Source organism: Narcine bancroftii, chromosome 13 (genome assembly GCF_036971445.1).
Source record: "Narcine bancroftii isolate sNarBan1 chromosome 13, sNarBan1.hap1, whole genome shotgun sequence".
Lineage (NCBI taxonomy): Eukaryota > Metazoa > Chordata > Chondrichthyes > Torpediniformes > Narcinidae > Narcine > Narcine bancroftii.
Window position 1 is genome coordinate 26,344,411 of NC_091481.1, and position 25,631 is coordinate 26,370,041.

General features: G+C 39.5%; 2 protein-coding genes across 7 annotated transcripts in view; one reads left to right on the top strand and one right to left on the bottom strand.

Moving 5' to 3' along the window:
* The window catches only part of LOC138749012 (proton myo-inositol cotransporter-like), an 80,188-nt gene extending 71,278 nt beyond the window's left edge, over positions 1 to 8,910 (top strand). The window contains exons 8-12 of one of the 6 annotated variants that reach the window (XM_069910028.1): positions 855 to 976; positions 4,151 to 4,303; positions 5,200 to 5,349; positions 5,614 to 5,670; positions 5,962 to 8,910. In XM_069910028.1, coding sequence (XP_069766129.1) covers positions 855 to 976; positions 4,151 to 4,303; positions 5,200 to 5,349; positions 5,614 to 5,670; positions 5,962 to 5,978 — 499 coding nt within the window. In that variant the 3' untranslated portion in view covers positions 5,979 to 8,910. Of the gene's footprint in view, positions 1 to 854; positions 977 to 4,150; positions 4,304 to 5,199 lie in introns of all 6 variants that reach the window. The other 5 variants (XR_011348366.1, XM_069910026.1, XM_069910030.1 and 2 more) reach the window with 5 other exon arrangements.
* The window catches only part of LOC138749013 (regulator of DNA class I crossover intermediates 1), a 37,769-nt gene continuing 20,987 nt past the window's right edge, over positions 8,850 to 25,631 (bottom strand). The window contains exons 6-10 of the mRNA XM_069910031.1: positions 23,320 to 23,511; positions 21,657 to 21,775; positions 19,217 to 19,743; positions 14,644 to 14,729; positions 8,850 to 11,590 (exon numbers count right to left, since the gene is read on the bottom strand). Coding sequence (XP_069766132.1) covers positions 11,195 to 11,590; positions 14,644 to 14,729; positions 19,217 to 19,743; positions 21,657 to 21,775; positions 23,320 to 23,511 — 1,320 coding nt within the window. The 3' untranslated portion in view covers positions 8,850 to 11,194. The remainder of the gene's footprint in view (positions 11,591 to 14,643; positions 14,730 to 19,216; positions 19,744 to 21,656; positions 21,776 to 23,319; positions 23,512 to 25,631) is intronic.

A 25,631-nucleotide genomic window follows, 5' to 3' on the forward strand; every position in this document is an offset into this window, starting at 1 on the left:
CAAGCATGTTCAGATCAGAGGGAACATAAAACACTACAGCACAGTACAGATCCTTTGGCCCTCGATATTGTGCCAACCAACATAAAGTAAAACCCCCCCGGTATACAGCACAGGTATTGCGGATGCCAGATATGCGAATTTTCCGGTTGCCTGAAACACCCTTACAATGCCTAACTGAAACATTAGCATTAAGAGTAAACAGTTTATTTTTTTAGAACTTTTATTTAAATTTTTATTGTTCTTATCAATTTTAAATTTGTTTCCTCAATTTTTTTTTTTAACACTGCTTGATGTTGTAGTTGCTTGAATTCCAGATATCTGGAACTATACTATATTCCTATCAAAATCTCTCCTACCTCATACTGTAAGCCTCAATTTTTTTGTCATCCCTATGCCTGTCTAATAATCTCTTAGATGCCTCTAATTTTTCAGCCACCACCACCACCCGTGGCAAGACATTCCAGGCAACCACAACTCTGTGTTTATAAAAAAAACTTGTGATGTTGTCTCACTTAAACCTAAAAAGGGTTTGGCAATTTCCGTTTCCACAATTGTTGATAGGAGAAAAACAGATTTTTCTCTTTCATACCTTGAAATAAAGTATGTCCATTAATATTTCCGCATGTGCATATTCAGCTGAGATTTGAGAATCTTCCATTAAAGGCTATCCACACAGTCTCAACTGATGCAGTGCATTTGTGGTTGTTACTGGTTTAAATGTTTCTAAATCTTAAGTAGAAATGGAACGATACCCTTTGTCTTGCCTGAAAGACTCATTTTAACATATTTTTCAAGGTTTATTTTGGTAATTATATTACATTATCAATTGCAACCATCCTTATTGTGTCTTGAAGGTGCAGCAATGAGTTGGAGTTTAAGAAAGAAGGCTTGTCCTGGGCCTTCAACTTCTGCCCCACAAAATATTCCTGGACTGCATTACTGGGTCTTATCTTGTATCTGATCTTTTTTGCACCAGGTATGAAACATTTAAAAGTTCAGATTTATTGTCAGACGTCATATACAACCCTGACATTCTTTTTCCGGCAGTCCAGGCAGAATTTCTACTCATCGCTTATGCAAGAAGCTGTACTAAAGAAGCGACATGTATAGAAAAGAAAGAAATTAACCAAAAAAAAAAACAAGAAAAGATAAATATTCAGTGATAATCTCCAAAATGATAATGCTGAAATTAATCTGTGAATTTATTGTTTGGTAGTCTGATGGTGAAGGAGAAGTAATTGAAACTGAACCTGATGGTCCATGTCTTGTGGCACCTATTCCTCTCCTCATTACAGCAGCAGAGAAGTGCACACCCTGGGTGGGGTGGATCTTATTAGTCACTGATATATTTTATTGGTTACAAAGTAGCCTTTGTTTTAAACAGTAAAAATGTAATTTTTAAGAGTATACCCTGTTTCCAAAGTTTTTTTTTGCATAAGGAAAAGAGTGGTAAGTAAAGATGTATGTCTTTCTTTGGCTTGGCTTCGCGGACGAAGATTTATGGAGGGGGTAAAAAGTCCACGTCAGCTGCAGGCTCGTTTGTGGCTGACAAGTCCGATGCGGGACAAGCAGACACAGTTGCAGCGGTTGCAGGGGAAAATTGGTTGGTTGGGGTTGGGTGTTGGGTTTTTCCTCCTTTGCCTTTTGTCAGTGAGGTGGGCTCTGCGGTCTTCTTCAAAGGAGGTTGCTGCCCGCCAAACTGTGAGGCGCCAAGATGCACGGTTTGAGGCGTTATCAGCCCACTGGCGGTGGTCAATGTGGCAGGCACCAAGAGATTTCTTTAGGCAGTCCTTGTACCTTTGGTGCACCTCTGTCACGGTGGCCAGTGGAGAGCTCGCCATATAACACGATCTTGGGAAGGCGATGGTCCTCCATTCTGGAGACGTGACCCATCCAGCACAGCTGGATCTTCAGCAGCATGGACTCGATGCTGTCGACCTCTGCCATCTCGAGTACTTCGACGTTAGGGATGTAAGCGCTCCAATGGATGTTGAGGATGGAGCGGAGACAACGCTGGTGGAAGCGTTCTAGGAGCCGTAGGTGGTGCCGGTAGAGGACCCATGATTCAGAGCCGAACAGGAGTGTGGGTATGACAACGGCTCTGTATACGCTTATCTTTGTGAGGTTTTTCAGTTGGTTGTTTTTCCAGACTCTTTTGTGTAGTCTTCCAAAGGCGCTATTTGCCTTGGCGAGTCTGTTGTCTATCTCATTGTCGATCCTTGCATGTGTGTGATTACAAGCTAAAGGACCCTGACTTTGGAGTTCACCATAAAGAAGTGGTGCTCACCATTCAACTTGCTTACAATATCTCGAGCTATTTTTCGAGCTTTGTTTTGCATTTGATCAAACTGAGTCCTTTGCAGGGTACAGCATGCGCCTTCAACCAATTAGTTTGAGGAATCCCCATTCAGGAATAATCTCAAAATCAAAAAATAAAAATTAGATTTGAATAAACAAAAAATGAAAACAAAGATTGAGAAAGGCAGGTAGGATTGAAAAGTGGAGAAAGCAGGCAGATTTTATTTTTAAGTTTCCAATATCAAAGCATGCATGTATCAAAAATTGAAGACTAGGTATATTGTTTGATGGTGATTAGATTCTCACACTCTCACTGTTCTTGATGGCTTTATCAGCTGGGACAGTGGCAATGCTCTGGATAAAACAACATATTTGTCAACAGTCTTTGTACTTCTGTGTCATTGCACCAGAATTTGCTATCAAATTTTATGTTATAAAAGTGAACTTTGATAGCATCAGTTATTCTTTTCGCAAATTCTGTGCCAATGAAGCTTGATTCTTGGGAAAAGAATACATAAAAGAGATTGCCTTTTGGAGTCCTGCATTTTGCTTGCTATTTCGTGACAATTTTTAACTGATGGAGATTAGCTCTGCTCTTGTTTTTAAGATGCTTTTTTTTACCTTTGTTGACCAAGCCACATGATTTCAATGTCTTTCGTTAGAGAAACAAGCAAAAATAACCAATAGCCAGTTAATGAATTATGAGCCATTCAGAGATAATGCAAATTGCCTTCACCTGTACAATTTCTGAAGTGCTTGGACTGAAAATTATTTAGTGGGAAAGGGGGATGAGAAATCACTCCTCAGCAATTTATGCAGAGGGTTTGGGATTTGCATAAGAGAATGAGCAATATGTAGTCTGACTGAAGCAATAATAAATGGAAGAGGATAAAGTATGAACCAAGCAAGTTAGAATAACAATATCAAAGTCAAATAAAATAAATTAAATGGGTGAAAAAAAATTTCCAAAAATTACCCCCAAATTAAAATAGTTTGTGCCTCAATACCAGTGAGATTGTTTGGTAATAATTAACTTTATGTCATTTAAAAATGGTACAGAAACTTCCCAGCATTTGTTCCATTCAAGAATTATTGAAGTACTATTTTTGAGTGGCAAATGGTCAGCATAGAATTAAAGGCCTCAACATGAGGGAACCCATTTAGGCTACTGATTCTCTGCAATCTCCATGCAAGGGAAAACCTACCATTTCCAGTTATCCTTCCCACTTTCCCATCGTTACACATTTTTCTTGTATTTAATTAGTTATCTTTAGAACATCATGATTTAATCTATATCTACTCTTCCAAAACTGCATACCATGTGCCAACCACTTGTATACATATATATTAAAAAAAACATGTTTTCCTGACTTTTTGTCTTTTGCCAGTCAATTTCATTCATTGTTTTTTGATTCTTGACAGCACTAACAATGGAATCTTTTTTTGGTTTACTCTATCGAGATCGTTCATGATTTAAAATACCTCTTTCAGGTTTGCTTGAATCTGAGTTTGAAGATCAACAAATCCTTTCCATCCTGTCCAAAACCTCACTTCCTTGGAATTATTCCAACAAAAATCTTCTACACCCTCTAAAGTCTTCACGGTCCTCCTGAAGTATGGTGCCTGGTTCCAAAGTCGATATTCAGTTATGGCCAAACCAGCACTGTGTAATTTCATCATTATGTGAAAGGCAACTTGTAGATTCTCGTAGTTAATGGCAAATCAGTAATCTGTTGAATTTGCATGAATACTTGTGAGCAGCCTTCACCTTGGATTATTTTGACAAGAAATGATCATCCATTATAAGGGAAGATTCATATCTGAAAATAACTTAATTTTGGACCTTTTTTAGGAATGGGTTCAATGCCTTGGACAGTAAATTCTGAAATTTATCCAATGTGGGCAAGAAGTACAGGGAATGCAATGTCTTCTGGAGTCAACTGGATTTTCAATGTCCTTGTATCAGTGACATTTTTACATTTGGCAGAGTATCTCTCATATTATGGTAGGCGATTAATTTCCTTTTTAAAATTTTTATTTGATCATTGTTGAAATTTAATTTGAGCACAATTTTAACAGAATTTCATATTTAAAGTTCACTGGACCAAATGTTGCAGAGGAAAGTTGGCAGGATTTTCAAGGATACCATCGACCAATAATTGATGATACTAAACACATTTATACAGTATGTCAGCACATGATATTCTGCCTGAAATTAATTGAACTCAATAGAATGCAAATTCAGAGCTTGAATATAATCTGCTCAATTACTATGTAGTGTGTTTTGATGCGACTGGAAGATGATATATTGTTGGAATGTATGTGATAATCTCTCCCTTAATCTAAGATTTAGCCTAATTAGAACTGTTCCAATTATTTTTCCATTTAGGTAGCAGATGTAAAGTCATTTGAATAGGATTATTTACTACTAGAAAGTCTTAACCCCAGAGCTTTTGTTTTGATCCAATTTGCATTATTTGAATCGGCAGTCTCCAATTGATCATTATAAAATTTTATTTCTTTTTAAACAAAAGAGTAGATTTTTTTTGTGTTTTGTACCCTAATCAACTGAGTAATCAATGCAAAATGTTATTCTTAAAAGGCTGTTTATTTACAGTATCAGTGTGGGTTTAATATAAATTTAATGCATTTACAAAACATGAAAACCTTCAGAATTTACTAAGATTTCAATAATTCAGTAAATTTCTCCATCTTAAACTTTTTTTTTGCTTTTGATTCACTGGAACGTAGAAATCTTTTCACCCCTGTCAGGTGTTTTTATTGATTCTTTGTCACTGAGTAAAATTATTTCAATAAACTCTTTGTAATTCGCCTCTATTCACTAATTTCCTATGAAAGGTCATGTTAATGACTAAACATATTCTGACTTTTCTATTGCAGGTGTTTTCTTCTTGTATTCTGGACTAGCTAGCGTAGGTTTGTTTTTCATATATGGCTGCCTTCCAGAAACTAAAGGAGTAAAGCTAGAGGAAATTGAAAGCTTATTCGAGAACCGTCTATGCACGTGTGGCCTCATGGATTCTGATGAAGGTCGGCACATTGAATACATTCGGGTGAAAGGAAGCAATTATCATCTTTCTGATAATGATACTTCTGATGTAGAATGATCAGCTGTGGTGTCTTTTATGATTGCTCTTGAGAATCAAGGATTATTGGTGTCCATCTACCCTGCTTCTTGCTTGGTGTCTGATTCTGCACTTGGGATACTGCTGCTTCATTTTTTTTTTTAAATCATAATTTTTAATTTCTCCAAGTCCAGTAGCCATTGTAAACCATTGTATTTTTGTTTTATAGCCTCTAGTCCACTTGTTCAAAGAGCTGAAAATGAAGATGGCATTGTATGGTATACAGGTGGGCAATCAAAAGTATTCTGAATCACCTACGGACAGCACTTACTGCTGAGTCTGTTCTGCATCTGTCATTGTGATGTAGATAAAAAGATGTAGCAAATAGGCATTATCCTATCTTTTTATTCAAAAACGATGATCTTTTAAAAAAAATACAACTGCTTTGGTATTCTGATGTGTTATACTTAACAAAGTATTCTAAGTAGTGTGGTGGTGGTGTGTATTCAAGATGGTTTGTATCATGCAGGATGTTTCCACTCATTTTGTCTTGTGGCAAACATTTTTATTTCTTCAGATCAACTAAGAAGTTGAATATTCTCACAAGCAACATCACTCTTTGCCATCTTGCACACACTCTTGCTATCAGATACAAAGTTCTTGAGGAACCTCCTTAACTGGCATGTTGGATAATTATATCAGGCCTAAATTTCTTGGGAAATAACTTTGAAAGGAATATTAAAAGCATTGTTTAAAAGGGTAATAATTATGGATAGAAAATATATCTCTATCTGGTACCCAACACCACTGACAAAGTTCAAAAAAGGATTTGCATGTGGAATAATTATTTTGACACCCATTATGAACTGTTTTTAGTAACTTTCAAGACTTCTCTGCATCCTGTTCATCTCAAGTCTTGCAAAGTATAATCTTTAACAATTAAACATAATGCACATGTCACATGCATTTCAACCTTTTGAGTCACAAATCAATTTAACTTATTCCAAAACACAGGATTATAAATTTTGACTTAAGAATACTACACGGGGCTTTGTTGCACAATTGTTTTTCAAGTTTCCTTGTTTATTTTAACATGTGCTTGTGGGGGGGCCATTTGTAATTTTAAGTGGCAAACATATGGTCTTTGATTTTCAGTTTTTAATGATAGATCATGTTATCATTTTTTTGTGTGGGAACTGGAGAAGATAAAACAGAAAAAAATTGGATAAGGGAATTTTTTGGCAAATATTTTCTCTAATCTAATTCAAAGATTCCTATTTTGATATAAATAGTGGAGAGCCATCTATAAGTATCATTGTAACCAAAGAGAGTTTGGACCCTCCTGTGGTGAAAACTATTTCCCCATAAATAAGTATATGTGAAAAAAAGTCCATTCTTTTGGAATAAAATGTAGCCACCACATCTTGAGGCAAAGGGTTTTTTTTAATAAAACATGCAGAAGAATCAAGTTTGAATTAGTGCGCTAAAATATTATGCAGCACTTGTTTAAAAGATATCAATGAAAACCAAATATTATTTGATTTCTGTGCTTAAACACAGAAGGGAAACATTCATACCAAATTGAACGTCCACTTAATTTATATTAAATCTGTTACTTCAGTACATCAGTACGCACCTACTTAATTTGCTAAATTATGGTTTGTCTGCAGCATTTAAAAAAATGCATTGCAGTGTGAAGTAACAATGTATGTGTTATTGTTTTATAATGCACCCAGAACATAATGTGTACTAGAACTCCGTGGTTTGCAATGTATAAAAAGTCCATGTTAGATAAAACAAGAACACAAACACTGATAAATGTTACAAATTGCAAAAACACTATTTCACATCATCTGTCAGAATAACTTCATTTTGTTTTCGTTCTGGTCCCTAAAATGTAGTATGCTTACTTTCAGGTTGCAGTCATTCCTTATAATAATGAATACCTTGATGAGAATTATGAGTTACAGTTTGGTACATTGGGATGATCTTTACCCCTCTCTAACTTGGAGCCCCAGACTAATGGAATGGGTGTCTCCAATGATTCTCCCCTGTGATATCAACATTCATCCACTTTTTCATTTGCTATGTGTGCACATAAACTCTCTCTTTCTCTCTCTCAGTTGTGGAGGTCAGTTAAAATTCTGACAAGGTGTCCTGAAATTAACAAAGAAAGTACCAAGGAAAGTGTTACACTTTGCGATATTGCTATAGCTATTAAGAAAGTGCCTCAGGTCACTAATTGCCGAAAATAGAAAAAGAATTGTTTTATCAGTGACATTGTCACGATAAGTGAAGACATGAACTAATAGGTGTGCATTAGCAAGTTATTTAAAGTAACAGGTGAAGTAAATTTGCTTGCAGATTTACGAGACCGTAATTTGACAAAGTTAAACAAAGTGTGCTTATTGAATGACTACAATGGTTTCAATTTTCATATTTTAAGATTCAGTCAATGTTTCATTTTCACGGTAGTATTCCAACTGTCTCTCATTACATAAAAATCAAAATTGTGAAATAATTGTGTTGGAACAGTATATTTCTATATGTGACAGATTGTTCTGTTTACTTTATTAATATAAATTGACTAATTGTAATATTGATACCTGAAAGAGACTATTCCAGAATTAAGTGTATATTTTTCATGCAGAATTACATATATATATATATATATATATCATAAATTAGGACTAAATTTATTTTTAAAATTTGTTTTAATGCACTATAAGGAGCTGTGCACATCTCCCAATTCAGAATATAACTTCAAAAATGCTGCAATCGTTTTTAAATAGTATGTAAAATGTATCTGAGGGGACCATTTTTAAATGAGGGATGTCTAACAGTAAATATTTTTGGAAAGAGTACTTTGTGTCGGTGATTGAATATATTGGGATTACCAAGGTAATCATTGCAAAGTTCCAAAACTGCTTTGAAAAGAATTGTGATCATAACCAACAAAAAAATGATGAATGTAATGTTTACAAAGTAAGTAATAAAGATATTTATAAACATTTATATAGCACAATTTAACACTAAAGCTAATGCGCCAGTGAAGCTGATTAATAATCAAAATCAGGATCTATTTTTCTGTTTTTCTTGCTTTTAATATTCTAGTTGATATTACCCGAAATGATTCACTATTTATTAAACAATTTGAATTTTACTACATTATAAAAACTTGCAACATTCAAAACAAATTAATTCAAATCTAAGGATTAATTCAAAGAATACGTATAAATTTTATATACGTGAAAGATCATTATGAGATGCAATATTTAGATACCTTGGCAATTCTGATACAGTATTCAATTTTTAAAGTGGATATTGGGGGGGTTACCTACATTGTCCAGGAGATCTAAACTTTATTAAAATCTGAAATATTTGTATATTAATGTCAGATTTGTTAATGTTACTGTACATGTTTTAATAGTTATGCTTTCTATAAAATTATATAGGTCTAGTTATTAAATTGTTGACTAATAAATGAGCAGTCAAGGAAAAAAAATAAATGTTAATTGATCAGCCACTTTGTGTTATCTTCAAATTTAATTTGGTACTGAAGACTTCAATGCAAACATCACAATGTCAGCACTGTGATGAATAAGATTCCACACTTTTGAAATGACAAATGCAAATATGTTGAAAAATAATTTTCCTAAGTTTGCAATATTCACATTCATGTTGATTATACATTTCCTCTCCAAACGAAATATTTTGAGAATTTTTGCTGTGAAATCCACCATTTAGAAAATTTCACTTCAATTCAAAAACCAGCAGGTGTGCAATTTGCTTCATGAGAAAGACCAAGTCCATTTACTAATAGATTTAATATGTATTATTGGATGCAATGGCTTCAAACCAAATAAAACACCTGGATGACACCTGGAAATTTACCATCCTTTTCTGTAACTGGCTTAGATGGGTGCAACATCAAAACTTCAGGAAGTATGATTTTCTTGAAGTCATGTAACCAATTGAAATACCCAGGTAAGTCTAATTTTGCTTCCTTCCAAAATTCAACCTATTTAATTTGTCTTCTAGATTCCAGTGTTAAAATTTACTTTCTGCTTCAAGAGTCTATCAGACACCATTGACGCAACTGCATGATAACTGATGAATGACATTTTCCTGCCCACCTGTATCTATTGCATTACAAAGATTCCACATCTTTACTATCTAGTTGATCTAACTTTCTGCAGATTTTTCTTTGAACTCAGTTCATGTGATGATCCCCTGAAGTCCTACATTTTAAGAACTTAGTATTACCTTAGTGCACTGTAAACTCAGTTTTTCTTTAAAAAGATCATGCTCAAAGTTCAAAGAATGAGTGGTGTTTGAAGGGACACATGCAGACCTGATCAGCACTTGGAGGCTACACTGAGAGGTACCACATAAGAACTGTACACAGTATTATATAGTAAATCAATGTCTGAGAATGATGCAGGTGAACAAGTGTGTCGTGCTGAAAACAATGAACGCATGCAATGCAGGCCCTGACAGAGGGTTTTATGTAATTGTTTAAAAACAATTGGGTGAAAATAAAGGAATATAAAAAACATTCTCCACCAACTGAAATTAAGAGCATAAGTAGCCAATATACATAAGATTTATCTGTTAAGGAAGCAGTAACTATTTACTGGAAAGAAATGGCAGCTGGATGATGTAGACCAGATGAAAATACATTTATTTTTCTCCCAATCGCCTTGCTTCAGAAAGCAGAGGCTCATAATACATTAAGAGACATCAGCACCCTTTCTCAAGCAATTCCAAATCTAGATTCCACTAGCATATTAAGATCCTGTCAAGATAACTCCGTTTTTTTTAAAAAAGCTTTTAGATGCCTAGTTGAAACAGATATTGAAAATGCCAGAAATGTTCAGGTTTAATTTGATCTATAGAGAGGAAAAACAGTCAACATTCATGGTCAATGACCAGATGGAAAATGAGAAAAACTGCATTAAGTTTCTGAAGAAGGGGGATAGACCAAGTGCTGACTTGGCACCTCTTCCTCTGCAGCTTAACAGTTGCAGTTTACTTTTTCAATTTAGATGACCCGAAATATGAACTATTTTTCTCACTGACCAATGTGCTCCTTGCAATTTGTTTTCGATTCATGAAAAATCCTTTTATCCATGAAAACTTTAACCAGATATGGATAAAACTGAAATTAACTAACATTTGACTCTGTATTTAATTTGGGCTAAGGTTCAAACTGGGATCTATCTGGTCCGTATAACTGCTATAGAAGGCAACCAGTTTGCCCACAAAGCTATCAGTGACCAAGTTGTTTTGTATCAAAATAACTCAGGAAAAGTTAAACCAAAACAACCACCTTCATGACTTGCAGCATTAAGTTTTTAAGTGCATTAGTGGCTGAAAGCTTCAAGAAAATTACTTGGACAGAGAATTGTCATCTCCCAAAGTACCAATGAGCATAGTGAAATTGAACAATTTCTGTCCCTTGGGTCTGTCTTGAAAGGTAAAATTTTATTTATTTGAGATATTACTTGTTAAATCTTCTGTTGTCTTATTGCACTCTGAATGCCAAGAAAGTTGCAAATTTAATTTTCAGATCACAATATTTCCTTTATCTGTTGAAAGTCTGGATTTTGCATTTCCAAAGTACTGCAACTACTCAGATCAAGATCAAACCACTACTGTTTTCACATTTGGCTTTAATATTTTGTGTCATTTTTCCATCTGATAGGCAAAATTCAAATCTTCAATGGGGTTCTCTCCCAACAGTAAATGTCTTTATTTATTTAATGGGCTGGAGTGACCCCTAGTGGTTTGCACAAGATCATTTTGGTTCAATTCCACACTGATTTGCTTAAAAAACTACCCTCTGCAGCATTTGCAAAGTTGCACTGTATCGCAACATCTGACCATCCAACATCTGTCACTGAAGATTCAGTCTGCGTCCAAGCATCTTGACCCTGAAATGGTTTAGTTTGCACAATATCTTGCTGAAAGTCACAAGTCTCTGATAGGTAATGCATTGAAGATGATACACATTGATTTTCCTTCTGTTCATCATCAACTATACTTGACTTCCTTGTACTGTTTTCTCTGGAGCTTTCATTAAATGGTACACTTTGGACTTTAAAGTTTTCTCCAACAGGCTTGTCACCAAGAAGTTTTTTCTGTACACAATCTTTGTTGATAACTGAAGCATATAATTGCACATTTTGACCATCTAATTCGGACTGGAAAAAGAAAACTAATTAATCAAAATCACATGATTCCTTTTGATTGTAATCGACAAACAATGTCAAATGCTGCATCATGGTAAAGAATTTTATGGTTAAGTTTCTGGAAGATGATGACTGACAACTGCCAATATCCCCATGTGAGATCAAGCACAGTGAAATCGAATAAATCAGCATCTTTTTTTTTTACTTATGACATACATTTTCCCACAATTTATTGAAGACTTTAGGACATAAATTCTTGGAGTTGAGAATTCCTGTCCTTGACGAGGGGATAACTTCCATAATTCCAATAAATTGTCATAAATGTTAGCACCACATTCTTCCTTCCCTCTAGTGTGAAACAATTGTTCTAATAACAATAATTCATTGTGTTGTGTGCCAATCTCCAAAATCAAAAATCTGCAATGCACATTCTGTAAAGCAACTGTGAATGCTCTTTTTTTCACCCTGCTCTCACTCATAACCATCACTGATCATGTCATCAGCCTTCCTCGTATGTGTGCAAATAGATTAATATCTTTATAATGTTGCTTTTCGAGAAGGCTGCACAGTATCAAGGATGGAAACTGAACATTTGAGGCTACTCAATCTGTCATCCTCCAAAATGTCAAAATTATTTCCACAGATTTGAAAATTGATTGTAGAAAGAAAACAAGAGCCATTGAACAGTTAACCAGATCAATTTCAGTATTTTCCACTATCATTAAGGGGTAATGGTGTAGTTTGGCAGGATAAACACTGCTTTATGAAAGGAAATAATGTTTCATAAATTTTGGTAATCATCAAAATAGATAAAGGTGAAAGATGTAGATCTGGTATATTTAGATTTTAAAAGGAGCTTTAATAAAATACAGAAAATGACATTTGGAAGCTGTCCATTCATTCACAACTTCAGAACTCTAAGGTGCAGGATATCAGGTTCTTGGGGTTTTTTTTAATCTTACAGTCATAGGAATTTCTCAATGCAGATCTTTCATTATTAATCTATCTGCATAAGACATTTAACAAAATTAGATGTACAGTATTTTATAAATGACCAAAAATTAATAAATACTGGTAGGTAAGTTTACAGGTTGAGAAGCTGTCTCCTTGTGACTCAAATGTGCACGATCAATATATTGATATGGAATGAAGAGATTAAGTATGATCTATTCAATTTTGTGAACAGTGTTGGCTGTTAGGAGGGTGCCAAAAGGCTTCAGGAGTAGTTTAGCTGGCTAAATGAGTGTGCAAGAATTTACAAATGGAATAAACAGATAATCCATTTGATTAAAAATATATTTTCTTTTAAATGGGAAGTGATTGAAAAATGATGTTCAGTTTCCTTCACGTCTTTGCACATCAATGATTGAAAGATGGATTTTTAAAAATTTCAATGATTACAGCGCGGTAGAAGGCCCTGTTACACCAAATTAACTCACCAACCCCAAACATTTTGGTGAGAGGAAACCAGAGCACCTTTTTTTAATAAAAACTCACAGATCAAGGGGAGAATGTGCAAATTCGAACCTTGAGTTTCTGGATCTGTACTCGTGTAAACCATGCTGCCCTTAACATGCAGGTCTAGCAAGCAATTGGGTAAAAGATCAGCCACAATCAATAAATGGTGGAACAGGCATGAGAGACCAAATTGCCAACTCCTGTTTCTACTCGTTTTCTTGTACTCTTATGAATGTCTTTTCAAATCACCATTCATTGGTCTCGATGTGAGAATTACTGTGACAAATACTGCTTCAACTCCATCTAAAAGTTTTCAGATGACACAATTGTTGAAGAATATCTCAAATAATGTGAGATGGAGTATGGGATAGAGATAGAATATGATAAGAGAATTAGGATAACAACCTCTCCCTCAATGAAGGAACTGGTCATTGACTTCAGAAACCAGTGTGGAGCACATTCCCCTGTCTATGAACAGTGCTGAAGTGTGGATGGATGGTGGACAACTAACCAGAATCAGAATTTTTTTGGCATGGACAAGTCCTGAAATTAGGTGTTTTGCGGCAGCATTATTGTGCAAATATTCATATTATGAACCACCTTACAACAATAAAATAAAAATAGTAGTGCACTTAAAGTAAGGCAGTGTCTCTTCTCATTAATTATTCAGAAATCGGATGGCAGTGGGGAAGAAGCTGTCCTTGTGCCGACGAGTGCTCGTATTTAGTCCCCTGTACCTTTCTCCCAATTGTGGCAGAGTGAAGAGGGCATGGCCTGGGTGGTGGGGGTCCTTGAGGATAGAGGCTGCTTTTTTAAGACACCAACTTGTAGATATCCTCAATGGAGTTTTTTAGTCCAAAAAAACTAAATTTTTTTAGACTAAATATCACAAATAACCTGTCCTGGTCCATGCGATGGTTAAGAAAGCACTCCGACATTTGTACTTTCTCAAAAGCATTTATGAAAATTCAGTGTCGCAATGTCCTTTAACATTTTTTTATAGATGCACCACAGAAATTATGCTATCTAGATGCAACAAAACTTAGTATGGGAACTGCTCAACACAAGACTGCAAGAAACTGCAGCGAGGTGAACACAGCCCAAGACCTCACATAAATTGCCATCACCTCCTGCTGCCTTAGGAAGCAGCCAACATATTAAAAGACACATCCCATCTTAATCACATACTCTTCTACCCCTTTACATTCAAGCAGAAGGTACACGAGTTTGATGCATGCAGATTAAAGGACTGTTTATCTTTTGTTGTCAGATCTTTGAATGGACTTCCCATTACAAAAAGATGATGCCTTGCACTGTTAGCTAACATTTCAAAATTACACTATTATTTTGTCCAATGTAGGCTATACTTTTTTTAAAATGTCACACTTATTATTCTTCACTATTTGCTGTGCAATACAGAAGTAGACTTGTTTAGCTCACACACAAAACAGTCTTTCACTGTATCTTGGTATATTTAACAATAAACAATTCAATAACATGAATATTGCACCTAGCCATTGTTTTTTTTACATAACACAGTGGACTATCACTATGATTAGATGAAAATAATTGTCAATTAACAACAGATGATACTTCTACATACGCACCAAATCAGAAAATGCACTACAGCAACTCTCTGTTTCTTTTGGAGAATAACTGGGAGATTGACTGCTTTCAAGTGAATCATTGAACACTGCAAAAATAAATGATCAATTGATTAATAATGAATTGTGTTCTGATTAGTAAGGATTGCTTGTTTACTGTTAATCACTGCTTGAATTAATAAAGGATGTGAAAACCCATTCAGCTTCAGAACAAGTCCCATATACCCACATTCCACACACATTTTCACATTAATGTTTCTTGTCTCCAAGACCTCATTTCTGCAAGTTTTCTGCAAAACTTGCAACCGTGAAGCAATTCAACACACAAGTTCAGGGATTTCTTATTGGTCCACCAACAATGACTCCAAAAAACTGAAGTTGAACAAACCGGAAGGCTTTTATTAGCTTTGGAACAAAGGCACATCCATGCTGCTCGACTTGGGAGGGGGGTGTGGAACAGTCATCTTTATTCTGGAGCCTGTGGGAAGAGCCACGGGTACAGTCGGCCAAAGGGGGTGCCCAAACATATATAGACAAGCAGTGCTTTTACCACATTCACCCTTGATTTTTTAAGGCTGTGTTTGCACGGTCCTGGGCAGTCTGGGAGGCCTGTGTCATCATCGGCGTTGGGCTGCTGGGTATGCAGCAATGAGTCTGGCATTTCCTCTGTTGGGGTGAGATAATGTGCCATATCCCTTGTGCATCATGGTGTGGAGTAATCAGTAAAAGTCTCCAGAGCCGCTGAGGGCACCAAATCACAGAGACAAGTGTCCTCATGCCCATCAGGGTACGTCATGTAGGCATTTTGGGGGTTGGTGTGGAGGAGGTGGACCCTTTTGACTTATGGCTCCTCACATTTCCGGAGTAGCACTGGCCCCAGCAGCATGGTCCCAGTCACAGACTTCCTGGGAAATGAAAACATACGTTCATGCAGTGTGGCATTCAAAGCAGTACATAGGAGAGACCTGATAAAGTGGAGCGCCTCTGGGAGGTCCTCCTCCCAGAGGGAGATTGGAAGGCCCCTAGAATGTAGGGCTAGGAGGATGGCCTTCCAGACCATGGCATTATCTCCTCCTATTTGCCCATTCTCTGGTGGTTCGGCTCATGCAATGCCTCTGGTCAGCAGGTACTGGCACAACTTGTTGCTCATGAAAGAGGACCCCTAATCACTATGAATATAGCTGGGGAAGCCGAAGAGAGTGAAGAGACTGTGCAGGGCCTTGATGGCTGTGGAAGCTATCATGTCAGAGCAGGGGATGGCAAATGGAAAACAGGAGTATTCATCAATAACATTGAGGAAGTACACATTGCAGTCCATGAAAGGCAGGGGTCCTTTGAAGTTGACACTTTGGCATTCAAAGGGGTGGGTGGCCTTTATCAATTGTGCTCTTTCTTGCCAGTAGAAGTGTGGTTTGCACTCTGCGCAGACCTGGGAGTTTTTGGTCATTGACCTGATCTTCAATGGAGTATGGCAGATTGTGGGCTTTGATGAAGTGGAAGAACCTCGTGGCAGTGGTCAATATGTTTGCTGGCACAGGTTCCACAAGACAGGGTGTCAGAAGGCTCATTAAGTTTCCTGGGCTGGAACAGGATATTGTCATTGTATGTGGACAGTTTGATTCTCCACCTCAATTTCTTGTCATTCTGATTATTGAACATGAATGCAACAGCCTATTGGTCAGTTAGCAGGGTGAATCGTTTACCGGCCAGGTTGTGTCTCTAGTGCCATAGTGCCTCGACAATGGGTTTGGCTTCCTTCTCGACAGAGGAGTGTTGCATTTTGGGGCCCTGGAGGGAATGGAAAAGAAAGCAACAGGTCTGCCTGCCTGGTTAGTCCAGCGTGTGCATTGTGGCCTTGGCAATATCTGCCTTGATGCGGCTGAAGGCTGCACAGGCCTCTTGTATCAGAGGGAAAGAGGTGGATTTGACAAGGGGGAGGACCTTGTCTGCATAGTTAGAGACCCACTGAGCATAGTAGGAGAAAATGCCCAGGCACCTTTTTAGGGCCTTAAGGCTGTGGGGGAGTGGGAGTTCCAGAAATAGGCTCATGTGGCCAGGATCTGGACCAATGACCATTCTCATCGATACAGCCAAGGATGGCAAGGTGGGTAGTGCAAAATATGCACTTGGCCTTATTGTACATGAGATTGAGGAGTTTGGCAGTTTCAATAAATTTTTGAAGGTTGGTGTTGTGGTCCTGCAGGTCATGGCCCACAGATGGTGGTGTTGTCGAGATATGGGAATGTGGCCTGCAGCTTGTACTGATCTACCATGTGGTCCATCTCCCACTGGAAGACTGAGAATCATCGGTGACACCCAAGGGGACCCATAGGAAGTTGTAGAGGTGGCCATTCACCTCGAACCAAGTATATTGGTGGTCCTCTGGGCGGATAGGGACCTGATGATATGCGGATTTCACGTTGATGGTAGAAAAGACCTGATACTGTGCAATTTGGTTCACCATATCGGATATTCGGGGGAGGGGTATGCGTCTACTTGTATGTACCTATTAATAGTCTGACTGTTGTCGATGACCATCCTGTTCTTCTCCCCATTTCTCAAGGACGGTGCTGCACTCAATGATCCCCTCATTAAGTATCTGTTGCACCTCCGCCCAAAGGCCCTGTATCTCCTACTTTTGGTGGCAATGTGAATAATGGTGGAGGGGTGATTTTGCGCATGGAGAGTTTGCAGATCGTGCATGATGAGCGACTGGGTTGCTGGCTGGGTGCGATGGGGAGGGGCTGAAAGGTGGGTGGAGCACAGTGGGCGATTCGAGGGATGGATGGGGTCCATCGAGTTCCATTGTCACACTTTTAAGGTGATATTGAAAATCAAGTCCTAGTAGCATGGAAGCGCAGAGCTGTAGCATCATCAAAAGTTTAGTCTTTATATTCTGTACCCTGCACTGTCAGAGTCATGACGCAGCAGCCATGGACATATGCTGTATGTGACCTTGAGGCCAAGGAGACCTTTTGGTTTACTGGCCATACCATGGGGGAGTAGCGCTGCACCGCGTTGGGATGAATGAAACTCATCACATGGCCATTTACCTGAATGTCCATCATTGACCTGGCGAGTTGATGTGGACTGTCTTGGTCGAGTGTGATGGAGGCCAGTGTTGGAGCTTTGCTTGTCGCTTCTGTGGACAGATGGTGTGCTGATTTGGAAGATAGCAGTGTCCAAGATGTATTGTAGTGTAGTATGGCAGTATGTATTGTAGTATGTATTGTAGTATGGCAGGTAGTGCAAGAATAAAAAGAGTGGATCAATAAAAAACACTGTAGGCTACACTGCCACAATGGACAAAAGAACACGGTCCGTGCACAGTGCTGATGAATCTCGAGGATTGCACTCAAGATGGGAGTCCCTGCGACCCGCATGTAGCACTGCTAGTTCCCAGTGATGGTGGCATCCAGGATGGTAGTCCTCATGATCTGCATGCGGCGCTGCTGGGAAGGGGTTTAGGTCTACACACCTTAGTGTAGTGTCTCTTCTTCCTGCAGCTAGAGCAGACCGTGTCTTTCACTGGGCAGTGTTTCCTCGAGTGCTTGGCCAACCTGCAGAAATAGTATTTCGGGTGCTCCTGGAGTAGAGTGGCCATGGTTGGGTCATTGACTGAACCTGGCAGTCGTGATAGAAGGCAGGGTGAGGGGGTGGTAGTGGGTCACAAGATAGTGGTGCATGGGGCAACCACAAGATGGCCGCATTGTTGGTTGAGTAGGCCTCCATATTCTGGAGGGCTATTTCCAGTGTACCTGCCAGCTGAACTGCTTTCAGCAGATTGAGCTCCCATTGACCCAATAATCTTTGGCAAATGTAGTTCGACCTGATCCCTGCACCATAGGCATCCCTGATCAGGTCTTCCGTGTACTCTGTAGCGTCACAGCCTTACATTCACAGGCCCTTCTGAGGGTTTGCAAAGCCCGGAGGAACTCGCCGTTTGACTCTCGGGTCGCTGCTTTTGGGTGACTAGGAGATGCCAGATGGAGACCGTTAATCTTTCGTAGGGACTGACCCTTTAGAATGTCCATGGCCTAATGATATGACGTCCCTGATTATAGAGTACACCAGGAGTCCAGTACCTGTAATTTGGTGGACTCTGACCACACAGTGGAATAACTCGACACAGCGTAGCCAGAGTTCAAAGTTGGTCGATGCCTCATGTGATTGAGGGTTGATCTCCAGCTTCTCTGGCTTCAGGATCTGCTGCATTATAAAACTAAAGCTAATAAAATTGATGCACCATCACTGACTACAAAAAATGATAGGCTTTTATTAGCTTTAAAACAAAGGCACATCCATGCTGCTCAACTGTTCTGCATTGGGGAGGGGGATGTGGAACAGTCACCTTTATTCTGGAGCCTGTGGGAGGAGCCACAGGTACAGTTGGCCAATGGGTGTGCCCAAACAGATAAAAATGTACATACAGTGGTTTACCACACTTAACCAAGTGCAGTAGGCAGGAAGGTCAACACCTCTGCACCATCCTTGAAATACAAAACCATTGAGGTCTGAACGTATAAGCAACTAGCTTCAAAAAAAAGTCTGCAAAATGGTGCTTCACAATGCCTACCTTTTCTTCTGTGGTGTAAGTGTCTTGAAGTTTCCTCAGACTCTACAATATTTTTCTGAATGCTGAACTCCTCTGAGCTGTTTTCCTGAAAGTGCTTAGCAAGTAAATTATTTCCACTAAAATCTTTCTCAATTGCTTCTTGAAATGAGCTGGATTTTGGCTTTGTAAAAATACATTCATTTATTGTATCTTTAGCAACAATCTGATTATTCTCATCTGATGTTGGAGATATATCCTTTCTATTACAAGGAACATTTATATCAGAATCACTTTTAATTGGTATTAAAGGGCTTTGCATGTATTTCTCCTGACAGATAAACCTATGCATTGGTTGGATCCTCTCAATGCTGTGGCACTGAGCTGGAAGAAAATCTCTGCCATAAGAAGTCATTTTCTTACTGGTAGTTGCAAGTTGTGTTGCAATGTTCTGTGGTAAGGAAACAGCCTCTTGCATAGAAAAGGAAACATATTCTTCATCATTATTTAAATGATGAATTGCATTTTCTATCAAGGAACTTTGCAACATCCTAAAATTAAAGGATTAAAATATTAATGACATTAAAATACTGGCTCCCTTTATAATAATTTATAATAATACAGATTTGTTATATTTTTTCCACTTCTTAACATCTTCGAATGACACCAGTTACATTCATTTCCAAAAATCTGCAATCTCCATAGAAAACATGTTCAGCACCAAAATACTGATTCAAATCCATAATTTAAAATTTGTTTGGGCTTGGCAGAAGAAAGAGCCAGAGACCATATAAGGAAGGAAAGTATTGCGCTTTTGAGAGCTAAATGGATAAAAATAAAGGTGAAAATTTTTCTCAAAGTGCCTGGAAAATGCAGAGGAATTGGGTTGAAAGAAAACTCCTCAGCAAAACATTGGCGTGACTTTTTTTTTGTGTTGTATCATTCTGTGATTCACAATGTACAGGTTTCAAATATGCTTGTTATTCTACTGGGGCGGGGCGGGGGGGCCATTCCACAATAATGGCTCTGTGAAATTTGGAAACACAAAAACCCAAATTGGCATTCAATTTGCATTGCAGTTCCGGGCTCCAGCACTTTCATGCACACCCCATTTAGTTGTTCCTACGACAGAGGTTGAGGTGATCAGCACTGATACATTCAAAGGATATTGTCCGATACATATGAAAAAAAAAGTGGCCAAGATTCTATCTTAAAGGATAGGCCAAAAACACTGGTCATATACCTTTACCTCCTATGGATGGTGCAAGACCTCCTGAGTGCCCCCAGCATTTCGGCGTTTTACTATAATCACAGCGTCTGCAGACTTTCATATTTGAATAGGCAAGGTTAGAGGAATATGGGCCAAATGAGACAAGCTTGGTCAGCATGAACAGGTTGGATTGAAGGGCCTGTTCCCATGCTCTGGAACTCCAACAATTCACATTTTTATAGGCAACTTGCAGACATCCTTTTCCTTCCTCAGTTGCCAATATGGGTCACTCAATTAGTTTTCAATCTCAGTCCCTTGTAAAAACAGCAATCATGCAGCTACCTATGGCTAAGTTACCATTTTCATGGAAGACATCATGACCACCAAAAATACCCTTCTAATTGAAAAGCTAATTTCCTTTGAAATTTTGCTTGTTAAAAAACAAGCTTTTGTGAGGGATACTGGAATGTTAGGAGTCCAGAGATACTGGAAGCAAGTGCCAATTAAGAATAAAGTATTATGGGTTAACTTAAGGTGAAGGGATACTGGAATGTTAGGAGTCAAGCAAGTGCCAATTAAGAATAAAGTATTATGGGTTAACTTAAGGTGAAGGGATACTGGAATGTGAGGAGTCAAGCAAGTGCTCATTAGAGATTAAGTATTATGGGTTCATTTAAGGTGAAGGGATACTGGAATGTGAGGAGTCAAGCAAGTGCTCATTAGACATTAAGTATTATGGGTTAAATCAGGGTGAAGGGATGCTGGAATGAGAGGAAGGGTTGTAAAAGTGTAATAGACTAAGGATCTTCAAAACAGGATAACAAGTAGATAGCTTTAGCAAGTCTTAGGGATTGATTAATGAGTGAAGAACAAAGACATGATACTTCTCTGGCTAACAAGTTTGCAGGAAGACACATAAACTGATAAGAAGTTAGAATCCACGTGGGCAGAATTACCTAATGCTAAACCAATCCAGGAGGCAGAAGAATGTTGGGGGGAAGGTATCTCTGTACTGAAATGAAATGTATAAAAGTTGGGTCAGCCCCAGTATCTGTGTGTATTCCCAGGGTAAGGGGAAGCACCCAACTTTGCATTGTTGTATAATAAAAGTTCTTTGTTCTCAATTTTTGTCTCGAGCAAATTCTGTGAAGGTACTTCTGTTTCTCACACTTTCCAATATGTTTGGCCTGTAGACTACTGATGTATAATGGTGTGACTTCCAAGGACTTGTTCCATATCACTATTCATACAGACCTGGCATCCGATGTTTCAGGTAAACTTGTACGACTTGTCACCAAATTTTCATGGTCGTTAAGACCAGCATGTTCGTTGACCTTAGTTCTTCGGGTCATGCCATCTTGAACAAAATGTTCCTGTAAATTTTATACAAAAATGTCTTTTTGCTTTTAGAATATTCTGAATTTCAAATACAAATTTTCCTACAACACTGATAAGGTCCATTATTTGAGAGCCACAATATTTTGAGGCCTAAAAATAGAAAATTAAAATGACCATAAAAGTTACTAGAGTTGGGCATATACTTGAGTTCATAGAAATCCTTCATGGATTAGATGTTAAGATTCCTGGCGTCTAATCAATGTTGCCTTCTAGTCTCTTTGTGAATGACTTTAGTCTCCTCTAAAGTGTTATCATTAGCCACTTTTCTCCTATCATCTTCGCAGGGGAATGAGGATGAGCAATAATTACATCAAATGGAAAAGAAATAGTCAATGAAGTGACTTTATCGCTCAATTAATTCGAAGAATTATTCAGTAAAATTTGTATTCAGCTAAAGAATAATATTCATTTTTTTTCCATCCTTGTCTAGTCACAAATGAGATGCCGGTAGATGACTACAAATGACCTCCACGTCTCGGAGTTCAGAAGGAAACAGAACAGGACTACCATTATTATTTTGTTTTTGAGAATTGAAGCAACTTGTTAGTTGAAGGCAGGATTAATCTGCATTATTCCTGCCTCCATGGCCAATTAACTCATAAACATTTACCACCCATTTTTTATTGCACTCTGATTTAAAGTGCCCAGAATAAACACAAATTCAGATATAAAGCGATGAGTCATTATGGTATGTGTCGCTTAACGTCTGTGTTCCTCTCTTTGAGATTGGACGTTAAGCGAGCCCATTTAAATGATGCAGTACCAGAGATGGCCACCCTGCGGCGCAGTGGATGTTTAGAAATGGCATGTCTTAATGATTAAGGTAAATAAAATAATGTTTATCTTGGTGGGGAATTCATTGCATGGATGAAGGGTGTGGGGATGTGGTGTGTACTGCCCCGAATTGGAGTGCTGCCATGAACAGGGGGTTGAGACTGCCACGAGCAGGGTGGGGAGTGAGTGCTGCTGTGAACAGGGAAGGTGAGTGCTACGGTGAACAAGGTGGAGGGGTGGGGGGGGGAAGGGGGGGGGGGGGGTTGGGGTTGCTGCCACAATCGATGTATATATTGTAAACAATGCCGATTTAGCGCGACCCCACTTTATTGGGATGCGATTTTTTGGACCCCAACTATTGCATTATAATAGGGTTCCACTGTAATGTTACTGTCATTACAGTAAAAAGTGGTCCATAGACTTGCAGTAGCTTCAAGAAATGTTCCTACAAAGAATGAGTGCTTATGGGAGAAGAGAGCAATGAAAACAAATAAAGGTTCTGAATAATGTGTTTTACTGACAATTAATTGGGTCTGATTAATCCCATGTGCATCTCAATGCACAGTAGCAAGCATTTTGATCTGAATGTTTAATTTACATAGATCTAGAATTTCTATTCCAACAGCATTTCTTTTCATGACATGGGGTAGCTATCTTTCCTGTTAACAATGAAAATGCTTAGAATATTGAAATCAGTGACAATTAATAAAAATATCAAAAAAAGCATCTATAATGGCCTTAAAACCTGAAAGAGTTCCTGATTGTCATTGGATGGCCCCCACACAGTCAAGAATTTTGTGTGTAGATTTTCTTCTAAAGGGCAGTTTTTCGCAGAGGACCAAGAATTTGTCAATGGAAATCCACTGAATTTATCTGTTGAAGAATTCAAATTGTTCGAAACATATTCCACAGAATTTGAATGTATTACAGGAGAAGTCTAGGATAAAAAAGGAAAAGAATATTCATCACCTCATTCAAAAGACAAATAAAAATACAATCAGAAAAATAAATTACTAAATGTGAATTGAGGCAAAATACTGTTTGGAAAAAATGGTGTTATTGCGGCTGCTACACACATAGAAACGCACCACAGGACACGGTGGAAGTTTCAGTTGAAATGTTTATTTGAATTTTGCGCGCATCCCCCTTTAAGGCCAATAGGGGTTCCGCCCTGCACGGCGGTGACGTCATCACGTTGCCCAGGACGCGAGCTGTGGCCTAAGCAATGAGGTAATCAGTAAGCCCCGCCGGCGCGGTGATACAAGCGGGGCCGGTTTGCTACTAGAGATGTGCGCCAGCACACAATCCTCACCCCCCCAGAACTGGCTTACGCATCTCGCCACTTGGGCGGCCGACCCCTTCACTTAAGTTGGGCCGTCCTCACGGGTTGATCTAAGTCCACGTACGCTGATTTCAGACTGTCGATCGTGAATAACTCCTCCCTGCCCCCAATGTCCAGGGTAAAAGTCTTTCCCGACCGGTGTAGGACCTTGTATGGGCCCTCGTATGGGCACTGCAGGGGGGTAGGGTGCAGGCCATGCCAGACGAACATGAACTCCGCTGAGGCCAGCTCCTTGGGAATGTTTGCTGGGTGTCTGCCATGGTGGGTTGGTGATGGGAGTGCCAGCAAGGCGAGCCTGTTGCAGAGGTTCTCACCTTCGGATTCTGCACCTGCCCCGAAGAACTCTCCTGGCAGCGACAATGGTGCACCGTAGATGAGTTCCACAGATGAAACCTGGAGGACCTCCTTCGGAGCTGTTCGAATGCCAAACAGGACCCATGGCAGTTTGTCTGTCCAATTAGGTCCTTTCAGCCATGCCATGAAAGCCGCCTTGATGTGCCGAGGGAAGCATTCCATGAGTCCGTTCGCCTGGGGATGATAAGCTGTGGTGTGGTGGAACTTGATCACCAGGCAGTTTGGCAGTTGCGCCCAGAGGCCTGAGGTGAACTGGGTGCCCCTGTCGCTGGTCATATGGGCTGGACACCAAACCAGGCGACTCAGTTAGCGAGCAGGGGTCTGGCGCAGGACTCAGCAGAAGTGTTTCTGATGGGGATAGCTCCGACCACCTCATCATCCGGTCGACCACAGTCAGGAGGTAGCGGGTGTCCCTGGACACCAGTAGGGGGCCCACTATGTCGATGTGGATATGGTCGAACCTTCTGGCTGGCATGTCGAAATGTTGTATGGGGGCCACTTGATTTTTCAATCCGTGCCAGATGAAACGTTCCACCACCATACGTACTGAGATCTTGACGGAGGGGTAGGCCAGGTCGTGAACCATCTGGAATTCCTCCTGCCTCCATTGCGGGTGTACTACTGGCTACGGCGAGCCAGTCGAGACGTCGCACAGTATCATGTTGTGGCTGCCCGATAGCTTCAGGTCCTCGAGGCACAGGCCAGTGATGGCAGTTCAGAAGGCCTGCATCTGGGCCTGAGTTAATTGGGTGTAGTTCAGGCCAAAGGACAAGTTGTGGATGGTGGGTCTGCAGAGCGCATCAGCAACGACATTGTCCTTACCCGCTTGGTGTCGAATCTCGGTGGTGAACTCCGAGATGTAGGAAAGGTGCCGCTGCTGGCGCACTGACCAAGGGTTCTTTGCCATGGCGAAGGCCTGAGTGAGTGGCTTATGGTCCATGAAAGTGGTGAAAGACCTGCCCTCCAGAAAGTAGCAGAAGTGTCTGATAGAGAGGAATAGGGCCAGGAGCTCCCTGTCGAAGGCACTGTATTTCAGCTCAGGAGGTCGGAGGTGCCGGCTGAAGAATGCTAGCGGGGGCCACTGTCCATTGACTTCTTGCTCGAGGACGCCCCCAATGGCTGTGGCGGACGCCAAGAGTGCTGTGTGGGTGTCGGGCCGTGGGTAGGTCAGTAGAGTGGTGCTAGCGAGGGTGGCTATGGTTTGGGCGAAAGCTGTTTCGGCCTCCTTCGTCCACTTGAGGGTCTTTTGTTTCACTGAGATCAGGACAAACAGTAGGCGCATTATACAGGCGGCCCCTGGGATGAAGCAGTGGTAGAGGGTGTCCAGCTTGAGGAACTGCTGTATGGCCTTGACCTTTCCT